This window comes from Anser cygnoides, chromosome 1 (assembly GCF_040182565.1).
Source record: "Anser cygnoides isolate HZ-2024a breed goose chromosome 1, Taihu_goose_T2T_genome, whole genome shotgun sequence".
Lineage (NCBI taxonomy): Eukaryota > Metazoa > Chordata > Aves > Anseriformes > Anatidae > Anser > Anser cygnoides.
The window spans coordinates 90,361,682-90,384,727 of NC_089873.1; the positions used below are offsets into that span (position 1 = coordinate 90,361,682).

Consider the following 23,046-nt stretch of genomic DNA (forward strand, 5'->3'; position numbering starts at 1 on the left):
GCATTAGTCAGATGAAGATACTTTTTTTCTGTGTCTAACATGATAAATAACTGAAGTTCCTAAAATCTCTTCAGTTTAATGCCTGAATTCCACATGAAACCCAAATTATGATTAGACATCAGCAAGTACTGATTTGAACACAGTCTGACATTTTTCTGTGTGATTTGTAGTTTAGCTTCCCCCCCATCCATAAATTCAGTGTTTTGTGTTTAACAGACTTTTGAAAGAGAGCTATCATACTGGGGTTACAGAATATGGATTCTTTTAGAGCTTTTTAGGTCACAGACTATATCGTTGCTGTATTTTGAGCGTGGCTAAAAATTTTTCGTGGACTTCTGTTACGCGGCATTCAGCCAAACCCAGATCCTGTTTGTAATACCTAGACAAGTACAGAGCCTAAGCCCTCTCTGAAATGCTCAGAATTAAGCCGACAGCTCTGTCCTTCAATCCAAATGTCCCTAACAGGGAGAAGCAAGCAAGCAATATGACAGCAGGTCAGCAATATATTTAAAGCACCTAAAACCATCCAAACTGAATGGCAGAAAAAAGAAACTGTTCAATAAAATGTTCAGCCAACACAAACAGTAGTTTTGTTGCAAGTATTACTGTAAAAACAGGCCCAGAACTATGCTGCAAAATTGAGCAGACTGAATTTTTGTTTTGACCTGTTTGCTGCTCCTACTGAGCTTAATTTTCACAAATATCCTCTCAAGCTATCACACTAGAGTTTCCAGAGAATCATCAGGTTTTAAGTGGAAACAAGCTTTCTGAGAAGAAAACTTCAAATTTTTAATTGCAAATGATGGCTCTGTATGTTTAAGAACAAACACGCTTCACACCAGCGAGAATGCCCCAATGAGGGCCAACAACGCCAATTTTCTGATGCTAATGCTTACTATCAACTACTCACAAATAACAAATAGGCCAAAAGATGCTAAAGAAATTACTCCAGTGAATAATTCAAGGAAGACTTCAAGCTCAGGAAAATCAGGATAGGGATGTAAACAACTTGTTAACACATGAAAGTATGTATGAGGAATTATTCACGCACATTTTTCAACACTTTCAGATTTTCATCTGGAAGGCCATCTAACCTTGGCCTCTTGAATTTCCTGGACTATATTAAAAGAATTTCAACTATGCTTCTTCTGAAAATAATAAGCTTTTTTCTTTCTTTTTAGCTTGAGATTTAACAATACTAGCAGAACTCATACTTTAAATGGAGAACTCCTAATATGTACAAGAGATCTGAAACCAAATCTACTTTCTATGCTGAAGTGCACTCCAGAAATAATGCTTTTTTTAAAAAAATATATTTATATATATATATATATATCCATCATCAGGCATGCTGCTTCCTCTTCACAGAACTGCAACTTGGAAAATAATGTAAGACGTGAAATTGTCTAATAGTACTGGATATACAGTCGTATACCTCCTCTGTACCACTGAGCAATGGCCAGTTTCTTCCTTTTTTTTGTTTTTGTCAGGGCAGTGGAGTTACACAGACACACCTACATATTTTGCAAACTTCAGTTTCAGAGCCTCCCATTAAATTATAAAAGGTTTTATACGTGTATCATCATTGTCATTCATAAACACAAATAACTTCTAATTGCATATTCATTATTTAAAGCAAGAATAACCTGACTGAGCTTTATGAAGTACCTTTGGATGTATATCTATATTCTGGAATTTTTATTTAAGTTCTACCCATGGAAAAATTGCATAGTAGGAAGTTGCAAGCAGGACTTGACACTGACTTTCACTTTACCAAAAGGTTGTAGGAAAAAAAATGCACAAATACAGAAGCAAATGAAGTATTTGTCTGCATGGACTCCTTCCCAATTTTGAAATCAATCTCAGACCTGGTAGAAATTCAGAATTTCTGAATAATATGTGTTGGAATTAGAACATTTTTCAATTTTTTGAAAAGTGACTTCAGTTGGCTCCTGCATCACAGATATGAATGAACACAGCACCAAGTTCACCACTGCAGCTACAGGAAGGCTGCCATAATACCTGGGCTGCCTGAATCCCACATCAGAACCCTTATACCTAAACGTCACACCATCTTCTAACAGCATAATTCGCTTTGGGGCAAAGAAATGCTTTAAATATAATTCTAAATATACACCATATTTTAAGCAATCTTTTTCAAATGGCTGGGTAACGTAGAGTAAGCTTCATATACCTAAAATGATAATATACACTGTAACTCTAGAGCTATCATGTGTATATACATACACACACATGAGAAATGCTTTGTTCAGAAACCAATTGGAAATAATAAAAGAAAAAAGTTTAAATAGATAAAGACACCAAAGAGGTACGAGTCCATTTAAGAGTTGTAGTGTACACCAGATATTTTTCAGTTGTGTGACTGTTGGGTTATATTTTTTTCCACACAGCTGAAATGAAAACTACTAATTCCTTGTAGATCACAGCTTCATCAACTGGTTAGCAGGTGGGTGAAGTGACTCTGTCTCTCCTATTCAAGTTTAGAAAAATTTCCATCTGCTTTGTATCTGCACGAAATATTCACAAATGTGAAGCAATACACAGCGGACTGAAAAATAATAAGCTCGAGAAGAAAAATAATAAAACTGATCAGAGCTGGAAGAACTATGAACTCACTTCCACCCTAAAGATATCTAAACAATCTAAAGACTCTGTTATAAAAATGAACATAATGCTCAGAAAACAAGAAAGAACAGCAAGACATAAATCAAATAAAAATATCATGCGGTTGTGGCTTAGAAAACTGCATGACTTGTACAACTCAGTGTGTACCACATTCTGCTTCTACAGTCGTTTACAGAGCTGGATAATTCAAGGCTGCCTGAAGGACACAAAACACCCACGTGTCCGTAACCAGTGCAGGCCTTGTTAGGAAGAACTCAAGGCGGCCACCTAATTAAAAGGTGGATGTTGACAGACGAGAAAGCAATCAGCCATATTCTATACCTTGCAAGGAATAGGAAAGGGATTTTCAAGTGAATTCGAGATGAAGCACAACATGAGGAAAAGGTATCATGAAACATTCGCTGCGCTAAGGTTACAAAAAGATTCCTTTGAAGCAAGGTTCACAAGCACGTAGCAAAGTCTGCAAAGAGACAATCAATAAGGATAGAAACATCCTCTCGGGTATCAAGAAATTATTAGATGCCATGGAGTGGCCAGAAGGGATAGAAAACCAAAAAGGAAATGCAGCAGTGAAGGCTTTGACTCCTCTCCTGTATTCCTATGAGATATTAGTATAAAATGTGCTGGGGCTGTGGCCTTGGCATCAGACATACAGCTGAGCACATCCCTCAGTTGCAGGCAGTTAAAAGCAGCGTACCAGAGAACAGGGATATCTTATGTACCTCCAGAAACGTGCTTGCAAGTAGGACACAACCCTGCTGTGACTATTTTAAATAAACATCAACTTGAAAATCTGTAAGAGACAGACTTCACCTCTGCAACAGACATCATCAGGTTAAACATTTTTCCTGACCAAGTACATTCTGAACACCTAAGAACATGTGTTGGGCATAAAGCTCTAGCATTCTTCCAGTAGCAGTACAGACATGGGTAAAAGAGAGCTGGGACCTCCATAATTTAGATTAATTGCTTATATTGGGTATGGGGAAAGGTGCAGGGGGAATACTACAGCCTCAAATAACAACTGACAGCAGTAAGGGAAGGAGGGAAGAGGATAAAAACCACCTTTGACGTTCCCCTCAGAAACGTGCATCAGCCTGCCACCAGGAGCATTTTACTCGGAGCTCACCTAAAGCAGCTGTGAGAAGTCCCCTACGTTCCTTCCCCACGAGCAGCACGCACAGCATCGCAGCAGGACAGGGCCACCACCACCGCTGCCCGTGCCAGTAAAACAGATCACAACATTGGAGCAAAGACAGCAAGGCAGGAGAGAGCAATGCTGCAGTGCTCCTGTGCACTACTTGGACCAAATTTAGGCCTCGCAAAGGATATCAGCTTTTACTTGCTCCGAACTGGTAACTGGAAATGACAGTTAATATTTTCCACTCTGCTGTGGTTCAGCTCCCTCATTGCGAGGACAATAATCAGGGAACATTTTGCTGTTGTTTGACTGGTTTCTACAATCACAATCCCAAACCAAAATGGTAGTCGTGATTCCCTGCTCCCCTAATCCAGCGAACTGCTCCAGTATATCCCTACAAAATAACTATAGAATCATAGAATCACAGAATATCCTGAGCTGGAAGGGACCCATAAGGATCATCAAGTCCAACTCCTAGCACCGCACAGGTCTGCCCAAAAGTTCAGACCATGTGACTAAGTGCACAGTCCAAACACTTCTTAAATTCAGACAGGCTCGGTGCAGTGACTACTTCCCTGGGGAGCCTGTTCCAGTGTGCAACCACCCTCTCTGTGAAGAACCTCTTCCTGATGCCCAGCCTAAACTTCCCCTGCCTCAACTTAACACCGTTCCCACGGGTCCTGTCACTGGTGATAACGGAGAATAGGTCACCTGCCTCTCCACTCCCCCACACGAGGAAGTTGTAGACTGCGATGAGCTCTCCCCTCAGCCTCCTCTTCTCCAGGCTGAACAGGCCCCGTGCCCTCAGCCACTCCTCATACGTCTTCCCCTCTAGGCCCTTCACCATCTTTGTCGCCCTCCTCTGGACACTCTCCAACAGTTTAATGTTCTTCTTGTACTGCGGTGCCCAGAACTGCACACAGTACTCGAGGTGAGGCCGCACCAGCTCAGAGTAGAGCGGGACAATCACCTCCCTCGACCGACTAGCGATGCCGTGCTTGATGCACCCCAGGATACGGTTGGCCCTCCTGGCTGCCAGGGCACACTGCTGGCTCATATTCAACTTGCTGTCAACCACAACCCCCAGATCCCTCTCTGCGGGGCTAATCTCCAGCGTCTCGTCACCCAGTCTGTACGTATAGCCAGGGTTTCCCCGTCCCAGGTGCAGGACCCGGCACTTGCTTTTGTTAAGCTTCATGTGGTTGGTGATCGCCCAGCTCTCCAATCTGTCCAGATCTCTCTGCAAGGCCTTTCCACCCTCATCCGAGTCCACAACTCCAAGTTTGGTGTCGTTGGCAAATTTGCTCAGAACACCTTCTAGTCCTACATCCAAATCATTTATAAAAACATTGAAGAGGACTGGCCCTAAAATGGAGCCTTGAGGGACCCCACTAGTGACCATCCGCCAGCCAGATGTGGCCCCATTTACCACAACCCTTTGAGCCCTGCCCGTCAGCCAATTGCTCACCCATCGTATGATGTTTTTGTTTAGCTGTATGCTGGACATTTTGTCCAGTAAGATCCTATGGGAAACCGTGTCAAAAGCTTTGCTGAAGTCCAAAAAGATCACATCAGCTGGTTTCCCTTGATCGACTAGATGGGTGATCTTATCATAAAAAGAAATCAATTTTTGAGGCAGGACCTACCCTTCATGAACCGATGTTGGCTGGGACCAATGACTGCATTGTCCCCCAGGTGCACTTCAATAACTTCAAGGATCATCCTCTCCATAATTTTACCAGGCACTGACGTTAGACTGACAGGCCTGTAATTGCTAGGGTCTTCTTTCTTACCCTTCTTGAAAATTGGCACAACATTTGCCAACTTCCATTCCAATGGGACCTCCCCAGATTCCCAAGATCATTGAAAAATAATTGAGAGAGGTCCCGCGATGACATCAGCCAGCTCTCTGAGCACCCTGGGATGGATCCCATCCGGACCCATGGACTTGTATGGATCCAGGTGGAGCAGCAAATTCCACACACGTTCAGGGTTGGTTGGGAGTTTGTCCAATTATTTGCACCAAACATTTCCCAAATGGGGGTGTAAGATGTTTAGAAGAAATCTGCTTGACTGAGAAAACAATGCTTAAGGAACTTTGATTTTTTCCAAGCAGTCACCTAGCAGGAAACAGAAATAACTGCCTTGCTAAGCATGTTGGTTTAATGTATGTTAAATGCTCACCAGTTAAATTATTAAATATAATTACCGTGCAAGCAGCCTTCCCTCATTATATATTTCTAGTAGCAAAGCCCATCAACATAGCTGCCTTCCTCCTCCCACCTCTGCATTCCTTCTGATGCCTCTGGTGTGGCAGCAGGAGGCGATGAGGATGGCCAGCCTCTAGCTCAGGATGCAGCACAATGCTGGATATGGGAAAAAGAAGGCAAGGCCTACGCAATCTGCCCAGCAGCCCAAGTCCTAGTGCAGCTCTCCAAGCCGCACTGCCTTACCTCTGTTTGCCTCTGCACTTTCCCGTTAGACTGCTATGACAAGAAATGAGCTGTGCCAGACATAAAGGTCTGGGAGGAGTTTTGTTGCCTTCATTTGGAAGGCTCGCCTCATGGCAGACTCTGGTCTGTCCCCTGACACAGCCCTTCAAGTCCTGGATCTGAAGCAGCAGAGCAGATGTGTGCGCTTCCCCCAACTCTGTCTGCTTTGAGGATGGAGGATTCTTTTCGCTAGTATTTGTGCTAAAAATAATTTTACATCCCTTCAGATCACTGAAGTAGAAGTACATTTTGTGCATTATACAAACCAATTTACTTAAACCAAACCAAAGCTCTTATTTCATCACACCCTCATTACGTCCTTAGGTGTCAACACACTCTTCATTTTCTCTCAACGATATAATTCTTATCTCATCATAGAGATGTTCCAGAGTGTGTTGAATAACCAGGATTATAAATGAATGTTGTTAATGCAATTAGGAATATTGCATGGGTTGGAAATGAATTCCTAGCTAAGGCATTTATCAAACAAGGAATGTAACTGCATTTTTAATTTTGTCAGTCCTACTAAAAACAAAAAGATTATTCATATGATTAAACTTAAGGTGACTTGTCAGAGCAAAGTGTAAGAGTGTATGATATGTTTGGACCCGATTCAGAACAATACTTAGGAACATGGCTAGCTGTGACCTATGAAACACTAAGCACTTAAAGCACAACATAAGATCAGAAGAGGAAAAAGGAAGATCACATGATGACATCTTTCATCTGTGTCTCTCTCACAAACCTCTGCTCAGCCTTATGATGGGTTTCACAACCATAACATACCAGCTTTACAAAATTTGCATACATTTTAGTACATCATTAATACAAATAACAGCAATAATAAAATAATATTGAATAATTCTCCAAACTGGACAATTAGAAAGCTTCCTGTAGCCTTCCAGATCGCAAATAGCTATGGTTAGAAGTTGAAGAAGTGGGTGAAGAAATTAAACAAATTGTAATTATGGAAGATGAAGAAATCATAGACATTTAGTCATGTGTAATGTAAAATCTAATATGTCACCTTGCTGCCGCGTTGGTGATTATTTTCAGACTGCTGGGATTACGGATCAGCTTATCCAGGATGCTGACAATCTGCTCGAACTTGGGTCTGTTGTTTCTGTCTTTCTGCCAACAGTCCAGCATCAGCTGATACAAGGCAGCTGGGCAGTCCATAGGAGGTGGCAAGCGGTACCCTTCATCAACAGCCTTAATTACCTGCACAAGGATAAAAGTTTTTGAGAACTTGGAGGCACTTAAATCAACTTGTTTTTATCAGTTCTGTGAACTACATTAACGTGGACATTCTGTGTTTAAACAAATGTGTTTATTCACTAATTGTCTTGCAGTGCAATGCTCTTGGTTTATCTGCAAAGTAAACCAGGCAGTAAATTAGGCATACAAAAAGGGCTGTAGGAAAGTTAAGATACAGTATGTGACTTTGAGGAAGTTGAGACTCTAAAAAAGATCTCCAAAACTCACATTTGATTGAACTAACTCTGTAAATAAAAGCTAGTTAGTAAGCTGCCTGCTTAACTATGCCAAACTTCAAAAGGTCTTGAATGTCACTGATCCTTAGCAACACGTATCCCACACTCTCCAGTGGACACTGCATGCTGCAGAAGATCAGCCAACCTTCTCAAGGGAGTCCTTGCCCTGCAAGGTAGGAAGTCAGTTACAAAAGTGAGTCTGTAATTAATCTCAGTGTCAGAAAATACTTTAAAAACTTATCATGAGGTAAGTATGTACTTCCTATTAGGAAGTAGCCCCATTTTCTTTGTCATTTATCTAGATGCAGGGTCAATGAGATCAAAACCATCATCTGACAAAACAAAATTTAGCCCAGTATTTACAGTGTTATGAAACTTTTTTAATACAAGCTTTTCACAAGAGTATAATGCCTCTTGATTAGTTGTACTATATCTTTTGCACCATGAGTCAAAAAAAACAACATATTCTAAGTAGAAAATGATAAAGGACTATTTTGTTATCCTTTTTGCTTTATCTGGATCAGTTAATCAAAAAAGCAGGGAAAAACTATTCTGAATCAGAACAGGGATAAGAAAAAATCCACAGTTAAAATGGTCACAAAGCCAAAACACATAAATGGATAAATATTTCTGTTTCTGATTTCAGTGTGAACAGCTACTATGAAAGGCATTCCCCTAGTACATCAGCCTTTGTAACACAATTCATTAATCTCCACCAACAACTGTAAAGCTTTCATGGCTAATTAAAAGAAATATAGAGCTTGCTGCAGACTTGCATTCCAGAGGTGCTCATTTCAAAGGAGAAATATATATATATATATATTTTTTTTGTATTTCATATAAAGTAACATAAACAATGTATGACTACAACTATGATACTGGCTTTCTTGAATATAGTACTAGTAATGATATATGCCAACCCTTTGGAAAATCTGTATATGTTACTGACTGTACTACAAAAAAACTTGGTTCATAACTCCTATGGAATAAATCTAGGATTAGTGAGGCAACAGAAAAAAAAAAACACCACCAAAAAACAGATATAAGAACTTATTTCAGGAAATGTTATGCTTCTTACAGAAATACTGTGAGAGATACATTAATCGTTTGGATTGCAGACTTGGACTGTTCACTAATGTTGCAAAGAAGCCTTTATTGGAAGTCTTCTAATCAAATAGTCTACTTCTCTATTTTATCCGTTGATTATTTCCAGAAGTATTTTGGTTTTATTAAACTCTTAGTAGAAATGCTCTGCTCCTCTTTTTCACAGGCTCCAAGAGCAATTTATTCTGTGTATTTGACATTTATGGAAAACTTCTATGCAATATTATAGAAGTGGAACCAAAGGGCATCCACAGAAATTTAGAAGGGTTTTCTAACAATAAGCTAAGGAATGTAAAAGGGAATGACATCATTGCAGTGGAACTGTTTGAATCATCCTATAGAAAACCACCAGAGTGATAAAATCCTCTTAGTTTGCTCCTACAGAGATCCAAAATACCCTGTTAAAAAGATGTTAGCTTTTTGTTAAGTTCATTTTACCTGACCAGGGACATGTGGAAATTTTCATTTCTAAATCATCTTCTACGTCAAAAACTCAGAGCCACCTGGTTTCATTATGCTTCACTTACTTTCACAGTCTGATCCTCTGTTTGAGAACATAACTCAGATAACACCATACTCACATCCTGGTTGGACATCTCCCAGTATGGTCTTTCTCCATAAGACATCACCTCCCAGAGAACAATCCCATAGCTCCACGCATCACTGGCTGATGTGAACTTCCGGTATGCAATGGCTTCTGGTGATGTCCATCGGATAGGAATCTTGCCCCCCTGGGAGCAAAATCAAATAAAAAAGTCCATTTTTACTGTGATACAATGAATAGAATTTTGTATGATTAGTTATTTTAAATGTATCTCTGAGATTATCATTATATCAGTGTAAAAAAAAAAACACAACAGCATAAGGTGGAAAATGCTATTGCCATTTGTTATGATAGCATCTTGGACACTCTACAGGGTAAAATACATTACAGTGCAAAACCTATTGAAGCTATAGGTATATAGTATAGTATACATACCGCATATGCATGTACTTCAGTATATACACATATATTTATATAGAGTATAATACACAAAAATTGGAAGTTAACTATAGTTGATTTTCAGTTATAAAGTGTTTGGGAAATGTTGGTGAGACAGTCATACAGAATTAAGGATGAGTACATTGGTACCAGGTCCTTGCTTACATCCTAGATCCCTTTGCACTGAACAAATTGCCCACTCCAGGCAAAGCCGGCAGAGAGTCACAGAAAGAGAGATTCAGATGGTGTTGTTTGTGCAGAGAAGAGTATGAAAATGCCATCTGAGGAAGTGGTTTTAAGCTTTTTTTTTTTTTTTTTACAGTCACAAGAGAAGCAAACCATCATTAAATGATTCTAAACTTGAAAAGAATTAAAGCTACCATTACAATTAATATTTTAGCTAGAGGAACCTCTCTCTCTGATTATGGCCAATATTTGGTGCCGTACGTCAAATCAGTAAAATGCACACAAGCAGCCTTGGGCTGAGTTTCTGCAATCTAAGAATTAGAAGGAATAGCCAGTTTCCAGTGGGGCCAGATTTGACATAGGGCTTTAAGACTCTGATTTGTGGGTCACATAGGAGAAAAAAAGTCCTAAAAGACAGCAGTGCAAAGCTTCCTACTTGGCAATCTGAAGTGAATATATTTGAATGCGGAAAATGGTGAGAATTTAAAGTTGTTTCCAGCTCCAGGGATGTACAACATATACAGAGATATTTTCTGAAGATATCACACCAGCCTGTAGCTATTTGAGGTACCTCTGCAAACCCCTTCATACTACAGTCAGATCACGCACCTATCTTCACCATAACCTGTGTGGGAAAGGAGTGCTATTATTTCCACTATTCAGTGGAAATATTCCACTAAGCAGCAAGAAATAAAGCATAAAGATATTAAGACTTTGCCTACACTTCCATAAAATGTACCTGCACTGAGAGCAGGCATACACTCACCAACTTTAGTTCAACTAGCCTGATTAACAATAGAAATATGGACATGAAGTGTTCATTAGAAACCTAAATACAGCCCATGTTGGAGCCTAAGCATCTGCAATTTCACAGTTAATATTGCACAAATTAGCTTAAATATAGGAAACACAGGTGCATTTTGCTCAGGCTGCAATTCAGACCTCCAAAATGTCACCAGAGATGTCTTAGAAGCTCGACAAAGGTCAGAAAGAGGATCCAACCTGACATACACCTTTTTTTTTTTTTAAATTCAAACCCATGCTATTTAGCAGACTCCCTTCCTTAACCAAAAGGACAAACCTTCATTTCACACAAAATCATTACCATTAGGTAAACACTGAATTTCCACGTTACTTGTGGACCAACAAATAGGACAAAGAAAATACACAGGGGTATTTCAAAACGCTGTTCCGTCAAAGAAACCAGGCTGGAGAGCCCGATGTCTGTCTCTTTCAGACTGGGAAATCTATAATAAAATGTCCTTTAGTCACAAAAAGCACATTTTCTATTCATTATATGTTATCCATAATTCCCAGTGCTTCTGTATAACAGTACCAAGAGCATAACAGTGATTTTGTTTTTCTCTTACCCTATTGAGAAACAATGCTATATGCATTTTACAAAGGTCCAGAATCCCTCAGAGATGTCCAAGGTGCAGCTGAAATTGCAAAACTCTCCTGTGTGCCAGGGTTTTAACAAAAAATCAATTTGCCCTTTAAGATGTTGGAATGATAAAGAAATCGGTCCCATTTTTTCAACCTTTTTTCTATGTGTACTAGTAGACTGAACTTTGTTTTCTTCTCCAACAGGTCACACAATAAGGAATGCGAATACTAGGGGGAAAACCATATCCTAAACTTATAAGAACAAAACCCCACCACCACAAACAGGAAGAGCTTCCAAGGCAAGAAAACATCTTCCACTCATCCCACAGGCTCAGAAGTCATCTGCAAGTCTGAGCAGACTCAAAGTGCAGCAGAAAGGCTGAACAAGCAGCAGGTCATACAAGAGGAGAACAACACTGATGTTTAGTTGGAGAGAAGTTTTGACTTCCTGGTCAGGTGGAGATGTGAAAGAGAGAACTGTTGATCCTTGCTGCTGACATGGCAGTGGTGCAACCTCCAGACAAGTCCCAAGCCTTGTCTCACCTCTGTTGATTCCTTTCCTTGTGCCCAGAGACATCGGCACTGCTGGGAAGCAAACTGTTCCACCCGAATGGACAGAAACTGAGATAAAGGAACAAATATCCTCAGTGGACCCATGGCAATGTAAGCCAAGTTGCGCCTCATTGTCCAGCAATTGCTTTGACTACATTTTCAAAAGAGAGATGGCAGAACGTAAACTTACAATGTTCCATGTAAGAAAGTCCTTGAGGCAGTGAATAGTGATGCTGTTTTTCTTACATTGGCATAATAGCTGGTTTTCTGAAACACAGAAGTATCACTTCAGAATACTCAGAATCCTACTCTCTTGAAATTTGAATTTCCACGGGTGGCTTCAGGCTCACTTTTTCAATTTTGTGTTAAGATGTGAAAATGGAACCTTTTTTGCTGAACCATAAAGAAATAATTGTCAGATGCCACATGGAAAAATGTGCTTGTGGCCAGAACATGAGCACTTTGTGCAAGGGCAGGAAATATCATTTTTGATAGAAGGCCTTTATAATCTTGTAGGAAGTCATTTATACAATTGGAGGAAAACATTTACACAAAGTGATGTTAATTAGTCTCCAAGTATTTTAGAACTGCCTTATTGCAGGGTAAGGAAGATTATAAGCTCAATGAAACAAAGTTCTTCTGGCTGTGTTTGTTTTAGTTAAAAAAAAAAAAAATGAAAGTACATCAACCCTATGCTCCATTACAAGGAAATACATTTTCTTTGCTAAGTCTTAGCTGCAACTCTATACAACTCTGCAGACACATGTAGCATTACCATAAACAAGAGTAAAATAAGAAGAGTATTAAAACGTAGCTAAAAAAGAAATCAACTGCCACTGATCATAGTATAAAAACTGTAATTTTGCTATTCTGCTCTCCAATTTGTCATAAAAATGTCAATCTTCTCTTTGTATTTAAAAGGGGACTTTGTTGACTCATTTCATGAATAATTCAAGAGCAAGAACAGCAAGCAAAGTTCTGGTAAATATTTTTTAGACACATAAGCATTTTAACACAAAAACAATTCCTCCCAAAGGACTATGTAACACACACATTTTAGCAGATGTTCAAATATCAATATATGTAGAAAATCTGAAGAGTTGTATCAAACTAAATGCATGACATTCTATCACTATTACCTTTGAAAACGTTAAGGCTTACTGTGATTTAAAAAGTCTATTTGCAATTCCAAAAACATGTGGTCATTCAGCATTAGAAAATCCCTTCTCACTTATCTCCATCATCTTAAAGAAATACATATCTCATTTGAACATGTAGCACCTCTTCCATTTTCTTCTTTGTCAGGATTGAAGATATCTTACATGAATTACCATGCATAAATAAAACTGAATACTTTCTCCTAGACCACATGTTTGGAGCTAGGAACACTACACTTTGCTACTTGTTTCTTTATCCGTCTCTTGTTTGGTACACCCTTTCCCCAGTCTCTCTATATTTAAAATGAATATGACGACTCCTACTCTACAAACTGCTGTAATGAAAGCGCTAAGAAACCCTGCTTACATGTTTTGTTACACGATGTGTGTCCATTAGGATTTCGTACAATTTAGTCTTCTTTATCTATATGGCCTCACTAAGGGCAAATCATACTTGATGATTGGGTTACAGCATTGGTGGTTAAGGGAAGATCAACTGATGTCATCTACATAGACTTGTGCAAAGCATTTGATACTGTCCTGCATGACATCCTTGTCTCTAAAATGAAGAGACATGGCTTTGATGAATAGATCACTTGGTGGATAAGGAATTGCACTCAAAGTGTTGCAGTCAGTGGCTTGATATCCAAATGGAGACCAGTGACAAGTTGTGTCCCTCGATGGCCTGTATTGCATCCAGTATTAACATCTTTGTTGGCGATATAGACAGTTATATTATCTATATAAGCCTATATATATCTATTTATATCTATATATACCTATCTAGGCTTATTGCCTAGGAAAAAGGTTTACTCACATTTGTTCAAAATGGGCTTATAAAGAGAAATCTATGTGTGCGCGAATCATTAGCTAGTAGCAACACATTTACTGATTATTTTCTGAGGATAAATGCAAGTTGTATATATTTTTGTCATGGTCTCCCTTTAAGGATATGCTTAGCATGAGGGCAGATAAGCTGCCTGAATCTGAGCAGAAAGAAAGTCTTGGTATTAGAGATGGCTGGAGTTTGTTATTACAGCTCCAAATCCCAGGCAGCCTAGGTCAGAAAGCCACTCTCAGGGTTTGAAATTAGTAAGCCAGCAGCAACTGAAGGTCTTATCTGGTCTAGATGGAGCTGTGATTCCTACAGTATCTGGCTTTTCCGTGTAATTTGTCTCAAGCCAATGAAGTCCCCACTTCTTTTGTCGCATGCCTAGCACACTGTCACAAGGCAGCTGATTCCAGGCCTTCGCACCCCTCCCAGTACTGTGATTTATTTCCTGTACGGTGTGTCTGCCGCAGGCCCAGAAAGAAAAGAATCAAGAAAAATAGGTTCTAACAGAAAAATTAGAACATTTTTTGCAGGAAAACCTAAAGATAAAAGCCTGGCTTTAATTAATTACCTGAGGACTTCGGCTATTCAGGAGACACCTTACTACTGCTGAGCAAGATGGTTTCACGTGAGTGAGATGAGCCTGGCTTACCCTCATAAGCACCTGAAAATTACATGACCTTACTGCTTCATCCCTTTCTAATGAATATTTTATCTTGAATCTACCTCCCTCCTTCTGAAGTGGTAAATGGTAACAGAACATTGCTTCTCTCTCACATGCTTATCAGGGAAGAGAATTCGAGGTGTTTTTTTTTTTGTTTGTTTTTTTTGCGACATTCCTCAGCAGATTCTGTCTGCATTACAGTGTTTGCACATTCAGAAAAAAAGGAATGAGCCACAAATAACTTCTAGCAAAAAGCGGTTGCAATAACAGGTGCAATGCAAGGACTTTTCTCAACAGAGCACTTCCTTTGGCACACCAGAGAGCAGTGCCTCGCTGTGCTCTCCCTGCTCTGTCACGGTTACCTGGGGACATGGTTATCAAGGTACTTGTCACCAAAGCACAATACTTCTCGAGTCATGCAGATTTAAGGAGAAGTGGGTTATGCATGCAAACATAGTAAAACTGGACAGCATTTTACATTGAAGTGCCATGAACACCACTGATGTGCCCAAGGATGAACTTAAATAGTCTAAATTCATCTACTGATTACCCAAATATTATGCCTCTGAGAGAGATAATTACAGTCCTTCTACATGTGTGATGGCTTAAATTTATTTCCAGTTCATACTGTATGATTAGTCCACCCACTTGTCATACAGACATCTAAAAATAATAAGAATAGAAAAGACCAATTTGACAATGACAATTTTAATACAGCCTTGGCCTTTCAATTAAAATCAAATAGGTATGGAGAACATAGATAATTACAGTACATCCCCTCTGGCACATTTAGTCAGCCTAGCACAGACGCTGGTTTCTGCTTCTGTAAGCAGGCAGACCTCAGGCTGCTGAAGGCCTTTTGTGATATGAAAGCAGTGACAGTAATTCAAGAGCTAAATTATGACCCTGCCAGGTAGAAAAGTTTTCTTATAAATCCTGATTCCCCGTATTTCATAGATACACCTGCGATCTTCGTACTTCAGAGCTCTTGTACAATAGCACGAATATCATGGATTGTGTATTGAAAAAGGACACGTTATATCCTTTAAGCAAAACTTCAGACACAGCTTCTGAGAACAGAACAAAGTAAAATTTCACCCAGTCAATGTTTTATGAAAGCCTAAATGGCTGACTGGGCTTTTTTGGGGTATACCAATCCAGCACTATGCAATTATGAATTAAAATGATGTAATCGTTCCCAGGCTTTGACATTTCCAGGTAGAAAGTAGGGACAGAAGAGGAAGCTAAATACATAAAAGATTTATCTTCACGACTATGTCTATAAATTTGCCTAGTACTTCTGACATTAAACAAAGAACACCATCTTTAACGTTTGAACATTTGGAAATGTGGCTATATCATGCTTTTGTTTTTCTCTCTTCAAAGATCCTACTGAACAGTAGGTACCATGAATTGCCCAGCTTTCTGCCAGTGACTCACAGTGCTGTCTCACAGAGAGCTTAGGGCAGCGGTCAGAGGCAGCTGAGCATCACTAGGAGGTACAATGGGAACAGCCCAGGTCTTAAACACAGTGAGGACATACCTCCACTGAGGGGAAATGTGCCCTGTGGAGTGCTTTCACGACCATGATTACCAGTTTTTTAAGCTGGGGACCAAACAAACCTCAGGGACACACTACCTGGACATGTGTATGACATTCACTTCAAAGGACATTTGAGCAGAGAGACAAGCAGCAAATACCTTTGTCCTTCTCTCAGAGCCAGGACGTGGCTGAGGTATATTCAGTGACTACTTTTGAAGGAAATTAAATTGCCCTAGGTTGTATTTGAAGGTTGTAATTATCTGAGCATCTCCCTGCAGCAGTTTGCATATACACCATAAATGCCAGATGGAGTTTACTGAACACAGATGAATATACTTCACAAAATAGTTTCTTCCCATCGCATTTCATTATCTAAATGTAAATAGGAAGGTATGCTTAGAAAATAGGTGTCAGAAAGAGAAGAAGAAAAAAATTTCAACACTGCACTTGGTCACAGGAAATTTAGATGTAACATTGGCAGAAAACAGTGACACCTTGTGCACCCTGGTTTGTTGTAGCCCACCCAGGGGTATAAGCCATTTATGTGCACTCCATTTTTATGGAAGTCCACCTCTCTTATACAGCCGTATGCTACGCAGTTTTTTGGGAAGCCAGTTTTTCTGTCTATACAACTTTTTTTCATTTAGGTTAACTAGGACTCAAAGGTATCCTCAGCTTTTAATGTGAGTACACAAAATGCACTCACTAAATTATAGATCAGTTTGCATGCCCAGATGAATTTTGGAACATGAAAATTTACCTTTGAAGTCTGACAAAGGCATGTGTCACAAGGTTAAGTTGCGCTGGGGGTGGGAGGAGAAATACAGAGTCCTAAACCCATGGAGATACTAACAGAAATTGCACATGCATGAAGCAAGAGATAAATATGCTATGCCTGGTGCTACGGATTGATTGTATCCAGTTTTGGGCATTGCACTTAAGGAAAATGTAAACATGAAAAGAGTCTGAACAAGACCAGCAAGAACAGTCAAGTTCGCAAAAAATGCTTAGAGAAGAAAAGATTGGAGGGATGTGTGTGAAGAGCATGTCAGTCTCCATGCACGTGAGTGGCTGCTTTAAAGAGAGGATTGATCACTGGCCGATGAGCAAGCATACGTTCTGGGGGAGGGAGGTTAAATATTAGACTACATGTACAGTGTGTCTGAAGCTGTTTAGCTTGGAAACACTAACACATTATTTTCACAGGAGGTTTTTAAGAGGAGGTCAGGCAAATATATCTGACAAAGCAACAGACCTCTGTGGTTGAACTATAGATGATTTTCTTTTAAGGAACTCCTCTGTTGTATTAATATTTAACTGTGGATGTTGCACCTATACTGAGCATGAAAGCTGCTTTCTCCTACTAAAGTCTCTTCGTATTAACCATGTGAGACCTCTGTGAACAGTTTTTTAAAGCAGTATACATTGCCTGCTTCTAACAACACGCCAAAGCTTATCAAAAATCCAAGAAAGCACAGAAAGGTCAAGTAAAGAATAATGCCATTATATGTGGTAAATTATGAAGATATGATTGATAAATATACATAAACATGAATATACATGTGCATATATGTATGGATATATGTGTTAAACCAAACAGATAGAGTTTCTTAACTTGTTTTTCACCTATTTTATTTCAGTCATGAAGAGGATAGCATGCACACTGCCACAATAATTGATTGCTCCTGTCTGTGATCAGGAATGAAGGAAACCCTAGAAAACCCATATTAAGATTCCGCTGATACATTCTACTCTAATCTGGTTGGTACAGTGACGAAGAGACTATTACTAGGCTTCAGTACAAATTACACTCGAGTAAGATACTGGATATTAATGACACTTTTTCTGAAGTTAATAAAATCCACTTGCAATAGCATTAAGCGAACAACTGGGCATAATCCCAGTGTAATATCGAGATACACAAAGCTAAATGTATGCCTTCAAGGTTTTCGCAACAAAACAGACAGAAGTGTTATTCAACTGAGAACAAGAGGTGCAACAAAGCTGTACTTAGAAGACAATGTGTTTTTTTTCTAAGGCTCCTGACTAAGCAAATAGAGTACCTTCCAGGTAGCTTTTCAGTCAAGATGAAATCCAGAAAGAAAAAAGAAGCAGGCTACCCTATGGGGTAGCCAAAAAGAAGAAAGCACAGGAAGTTTAATTATATCGTTAAGGAAGACTTCTTTTCTTGTTTTACTCAAGATTTTGCTCAGTTAGAGGTACAACAGCAAGCATGACTGATGTACCCTTTATAGAACAGTGATCTCAGTACGCTCCAATCAAGACACACATCTCATCATACTAGAAGATATAAAAACATAAAGGGAAAAAGCTTTTTTTTTTTTTTTTTTTCTGAGTGGGATTTTTTTTTTTAAACTGTGTAGGAGTCGAATCACCAGTGTGACAAAACCTGCACACATCAAGTCTTAGATCACTGTGTACTGTTGTGGTATTCTTTCCTTGACACACTCAGCAGAAAGAAACCAAGCCACAAATTTTGCACACTGTAAGAAAAATAATCTATCAACACAAACTGTGTTTTTTGCCTTCCGTCTTCCCTGAGACATGACTACAAATATAGCTATGATATGTTTATGCTTTATCGAACACCTCTGGCCAAGAAAGATTGGATAGCCTCTGCAACACAGAGTATAAGCCTCAGGGACTCCCTCAGCTTTCAGACTAACTTTGCCACAACAAACAGCAATGATTTTAAAAGGATAAACACAAACTCACCCTTGTTGTGTACGCAGCTTCTGGGTCATCTTCCAGCACACGAGAAAGACCAAAATCGGAGACTTTGCACACCAAGTTACTATTGATGAGGATATTACGAGCAGCTAGATCTCGATGGACATAACCCATATCTGACAAATATTTCATGCCAGATGCGATCCCCCGAAGCATGCCTACTAGTTGAATGACTGTGAACTGGGCATCGTGTTTCTGGAAAACATTTGAAATGTCATTTCTGAGATTGTGCTCCTTCTTGCACAGGATTTTTGATAAGACCCCAGAAATTCCTTGGGTGAAGAGCTCAAGTCAGGGATCAAGAGTTAAATACCACACATTGAACTACTTTGATCTGTAGAGAATAATCTTCCCATCAGCTGAGGGTAAAGGGGCACATTTTCAATTCAGATAAAAATTCAGTTTTCATGTTCTCGCTCTCATTAGAATTTTAATTTCCTAGATGGGACTTGTATATAAGTGGCACATAAATCTCAGTTGCGTGTGCCCCTGAGACTGGAATGTCAGGACATTAGGGAAACAGATGTCTGGTTTCTCTTAAAGGCCATAGGAACTGGTAGTGAAAATCCCAGCCTTAGCCAATGGCCTAATGAAAGTTTTCTATTGCTTTTTTTTTTTTCCCCAATAGTAACAAATGCTGTTTTGATTCATTGGTTTTCAAACGCCCCTCAAATTTCAACTCATTCCTCAAGATTTTCCTCAACTTCATGAACACAAAATTACTTAAGCACAATGTGACTTAGCCTAAAAACCAACAGATGCACAGATTCCTAATTGTATACTTCTAGACATATGTTTTAAATCTTCCAGCTCTTACTAACACTGTTTGTTAACACTAAGCATTGGTATTGATATATGGATACATAGAAAACAAGACAACAGTATGACCTACAACAGCTCTCAAATGAATCCCCCATTGCCATAAATGTATCATCATGGGCAACTCTCCAGCTCTTCCTGCTGCTTCTTCCAGAATTTTATTAAATACATTAGAGTTGGCTCTGCCATGTAGGGTGAGCTCACATGAATCAGCCTGCAAGACTGATTGCATTCATTTCATTTCTGATTAATATACTTAAGGGCAATGTTAGCACTGTAAACATTAGATAAATATATTGCACAGAGGATGCTTAAAGATCCTCTCAGAATTCTCTTTAATGAAGAAATTTATTACTATTAAAGACTCTTAGCAATTCTCTGCTATGAAACTGTCTTAACTAGAGCCAACACAAGACGGTTTATGTAGGCCCTGGAAAAGATTTAGCTAGGAATCACAAGGTTTGTAATCATGAAAGGAATGAGATCCTGAGATAGCCTTTCAATGGCAGTGGGGAAGGCAAACTAACTAGTTTTAAGAAGCATTTATAAGGTGGGTTACATAGCCTGTGTTGCCTTTGATATTAATGAGTCACAAAGTTCTTAATCTATGTTTCCATGCCACAACAGCAAAAAAAAAAAAAAAAAAATCACACTCAAATGACCGAACAAGCTGAACAACCGTTTCCTACAGTCAGAAATTATTCTCCTGTCCTCAGAGCTTTCTTCAAGGATTTCTAGCCTAAACAAAATATATATCGTTCAGTATAGGTATATTTCATTCAGATACACTGACACATTATTTATATATATTTTACATGCTTCAGTGGACTTCATAACATATACAGTACATACTGAAACTAAGGTTGACAATATGTCCCCTTTTGGGGTTAAACGTCTAGTTCAGTGTTATGAATTTGGGGGATAATGTCATTCAACCGTGGCAGAACCAAAGCAGTCTCCCAGCGACAGCTGAGTTTGCCCTAACAAATTAAAATTAAACTAGTGTTTCCCCTCAGAAGGGATTTCATTTCTGCTACACTTCTTGTTTTGCCACAAGTAAATCTTGGTGACACAGGGAGCGTTCAAATTTTTTTAGGCTCGCTACCAACTTCGACAGAAAACAAAGATAAATCAACAACAGTATCAGTATGCCTAAGGTTGTGGAAAGAAAACAGGCTAATAAAGTTTGCTAGCAAAACATTTCAAACACCCCCATGTAAGGGCTTATTCCCTAAACTGTTCACATTTAGGGAAATGGCCCTTGGTTCACTATTACTGGTTTACCAATAACATTTCCACAAATTCATTTGCTTTGGAAATCACTTGTAAGACATACGGGCTGCCAACCAAAATGCGCAACGGCATTACAGTGGTAATTCTGCCCTAAGAAAAATAATCTTCATTTTAGTGTGCCAGATTTATTTTAATAGAAATGATATATTAATAAAAAAAAAAAAAATCTAGTTAATTTTGGAATAGTAGCGACAACAGTCAAAACGTAACAGCAGATCCTTGCCTAGCTTTCTGAGCAGATCACAATGCACACAAAACCCAGTGGAAATAATGAAATATCAAGCAACAAGAGCTCATGATGCATCAGAGCAGAGTGGCTCCACATTCATAACAAGTTCAGAACAAGAGACGGTCATGCCCCACGTAGTTATCTATTGCGCTTACCCGCAGAAAGCTGTCCAAGGAACCATTTTCCATATATTCAGTAACAATCATAACTGGTTTACCTGCAAAAACGTTACAGGGGTCAGGTATTTAAAATGAACACATGAATACAGTAAAAAAGGCATTTCAGAAAGGTGTCCAAATTTACCAAATCCCAAGGATAATTTTACCTTTAAAATAGAAAGCAAAAAGATACATGCGCAAAAATTGCTGTGCACACCATGTAATGGTGATTGCACTGAAAAAAAACAGAAATGCTTCAGCATAAGCTGATACTATTTTTAGCAGGTGAAGCATCCTGCATTTTCAGTGCACTGTGCCTGATCCAGTAGTTGTGCAGAATGGTTGCATTTATGCAACAAAGCAGGTGTATTCTGCCAGGCTACCCAACACTTCTTCCAGAAGGGAACTGGGCACAGGCTATGGAAGAGCCACAGCCAGAGCTTCTCTCCACAGGTGCCCTGGTCTGCACAATGGAGGGACAAGGGCTGTACCCCTGGGACACAGTCAACACATTCCCCACATTATGAGGTACCTGAGAGCTGCAACACGCTCCCTAACGTAGCAGCCCTGTGTCCCTGAAAAGCCTCACGTATCTGAAAACTCATTTGGAGAGAGTCAGATCAGTTTGTGAAACTGCTTCATCTACCCTAAGTTATCTTGTAACATGCCCAAGGTTTTATATACAACTCTGACATGCTGGAGAGAAATGAACACAAAATTAATGTGATTATGGTGAAGTTTCCACACAAAGGTCATTGCCCTGCTAATATTTTACTCATCATGTGGATTTTATTATTTCATAATATTTTCTAAAGCTTTGTTTATTTTCTCTTTGTGGTAGAGAGAAAGGTGGGTAGGAGCATGAAGTTATTTAAGGAGATGAATTATTATTTCACATATAATACAGGAAGACTTCTGACCATAAAAGCATGACGAAGGCCTGCATATTGTACAGCTGGTGATACTTAGCTTCAAAAATCGAACAGCATGAGACTTGAAGAAGTACCCAGTATAATTTAAGAAAAACATTTAATTCAAAGAATTTGAAAATTCTTTTAAGAACTTTTAGAAGAAAATCCCATGTCCTCTTTGCATGGGTTACGGGGTGAAATACTTTTCTTCTGCTCTGCAACTGATGCACTATACTGTGGGAGACATACTACTGGGCAACCCACTGTCATCCATTAAGTAGTGGGAACAAACTCTTTATTCAAAGCATTGATCTCAAACTGTATAAGATATGGGACAGATAAAAGAACTAATGACGTACAATCTCCAAAAGAAATTCTGTTGCTTGCTTACTCTTGTAAGCAAGAAATATGCAGTGCTCTTGTACTCATCAGTACCTTACGATGTACATGTAACATTAGCCCCAAGGCATTTCTGGTAATGCATAGAAAGTGCTGCTGGACCTTTAAGGTACAGGACAGTGCTCTAGTAGGGCTATCCAAAACTTTCCATGATAAATCCATATACTTAGAAAACAAGAGACAGTTGCCTGGTTTCTGTATAAACTCAATTTTATGACACACCAGAAGACTGAAATTAGAGTAAGAAGATCCGTCTTTCAAATTCTTAGGAAAGCATCCTCCTGACTTGCTCACTCATATTAAGAAAG

The 23,046-nt window shown here is 39.2% G+C and overlaps 1 protein-coding gene across 4 annotated transcripts in view; it reads right to left on the bottom strand.

Moving 5' to 3' along the window:
- EPHA3 (EPH receptor A3) overlaps positions 1–23,046 on the bottom strand; it is a 218,160-nt gene that overhangs the window by 11,829 nt on the left and 183,285 nt on the right. For all 4 annotated transcript variants that reach the window (XM_048071647.2, XM_048071646.2, XM_048071648.2 and 1 more), the window contains 4 exons: positions 21,426–21,487; positions 18,915–19,124; positions 9,458–9,607; positions 7,307–7,500 (listed from right to left, as the gene is read on the bottom strand). In XM_048071647.2, the coding sequence (XP_047927604.2) occupies positions 7,307–7,500; positions 9,458–9,607; positions 18,915–19,124; positions 21,426–21,487 (616 nt within the window). The remainder of the gene's footprint in view (positions 1–7,306; positions 7,501–9,457; positions 9,608–18,914; positions 19,125–21,425; positions 21,488–23,046) is intronic.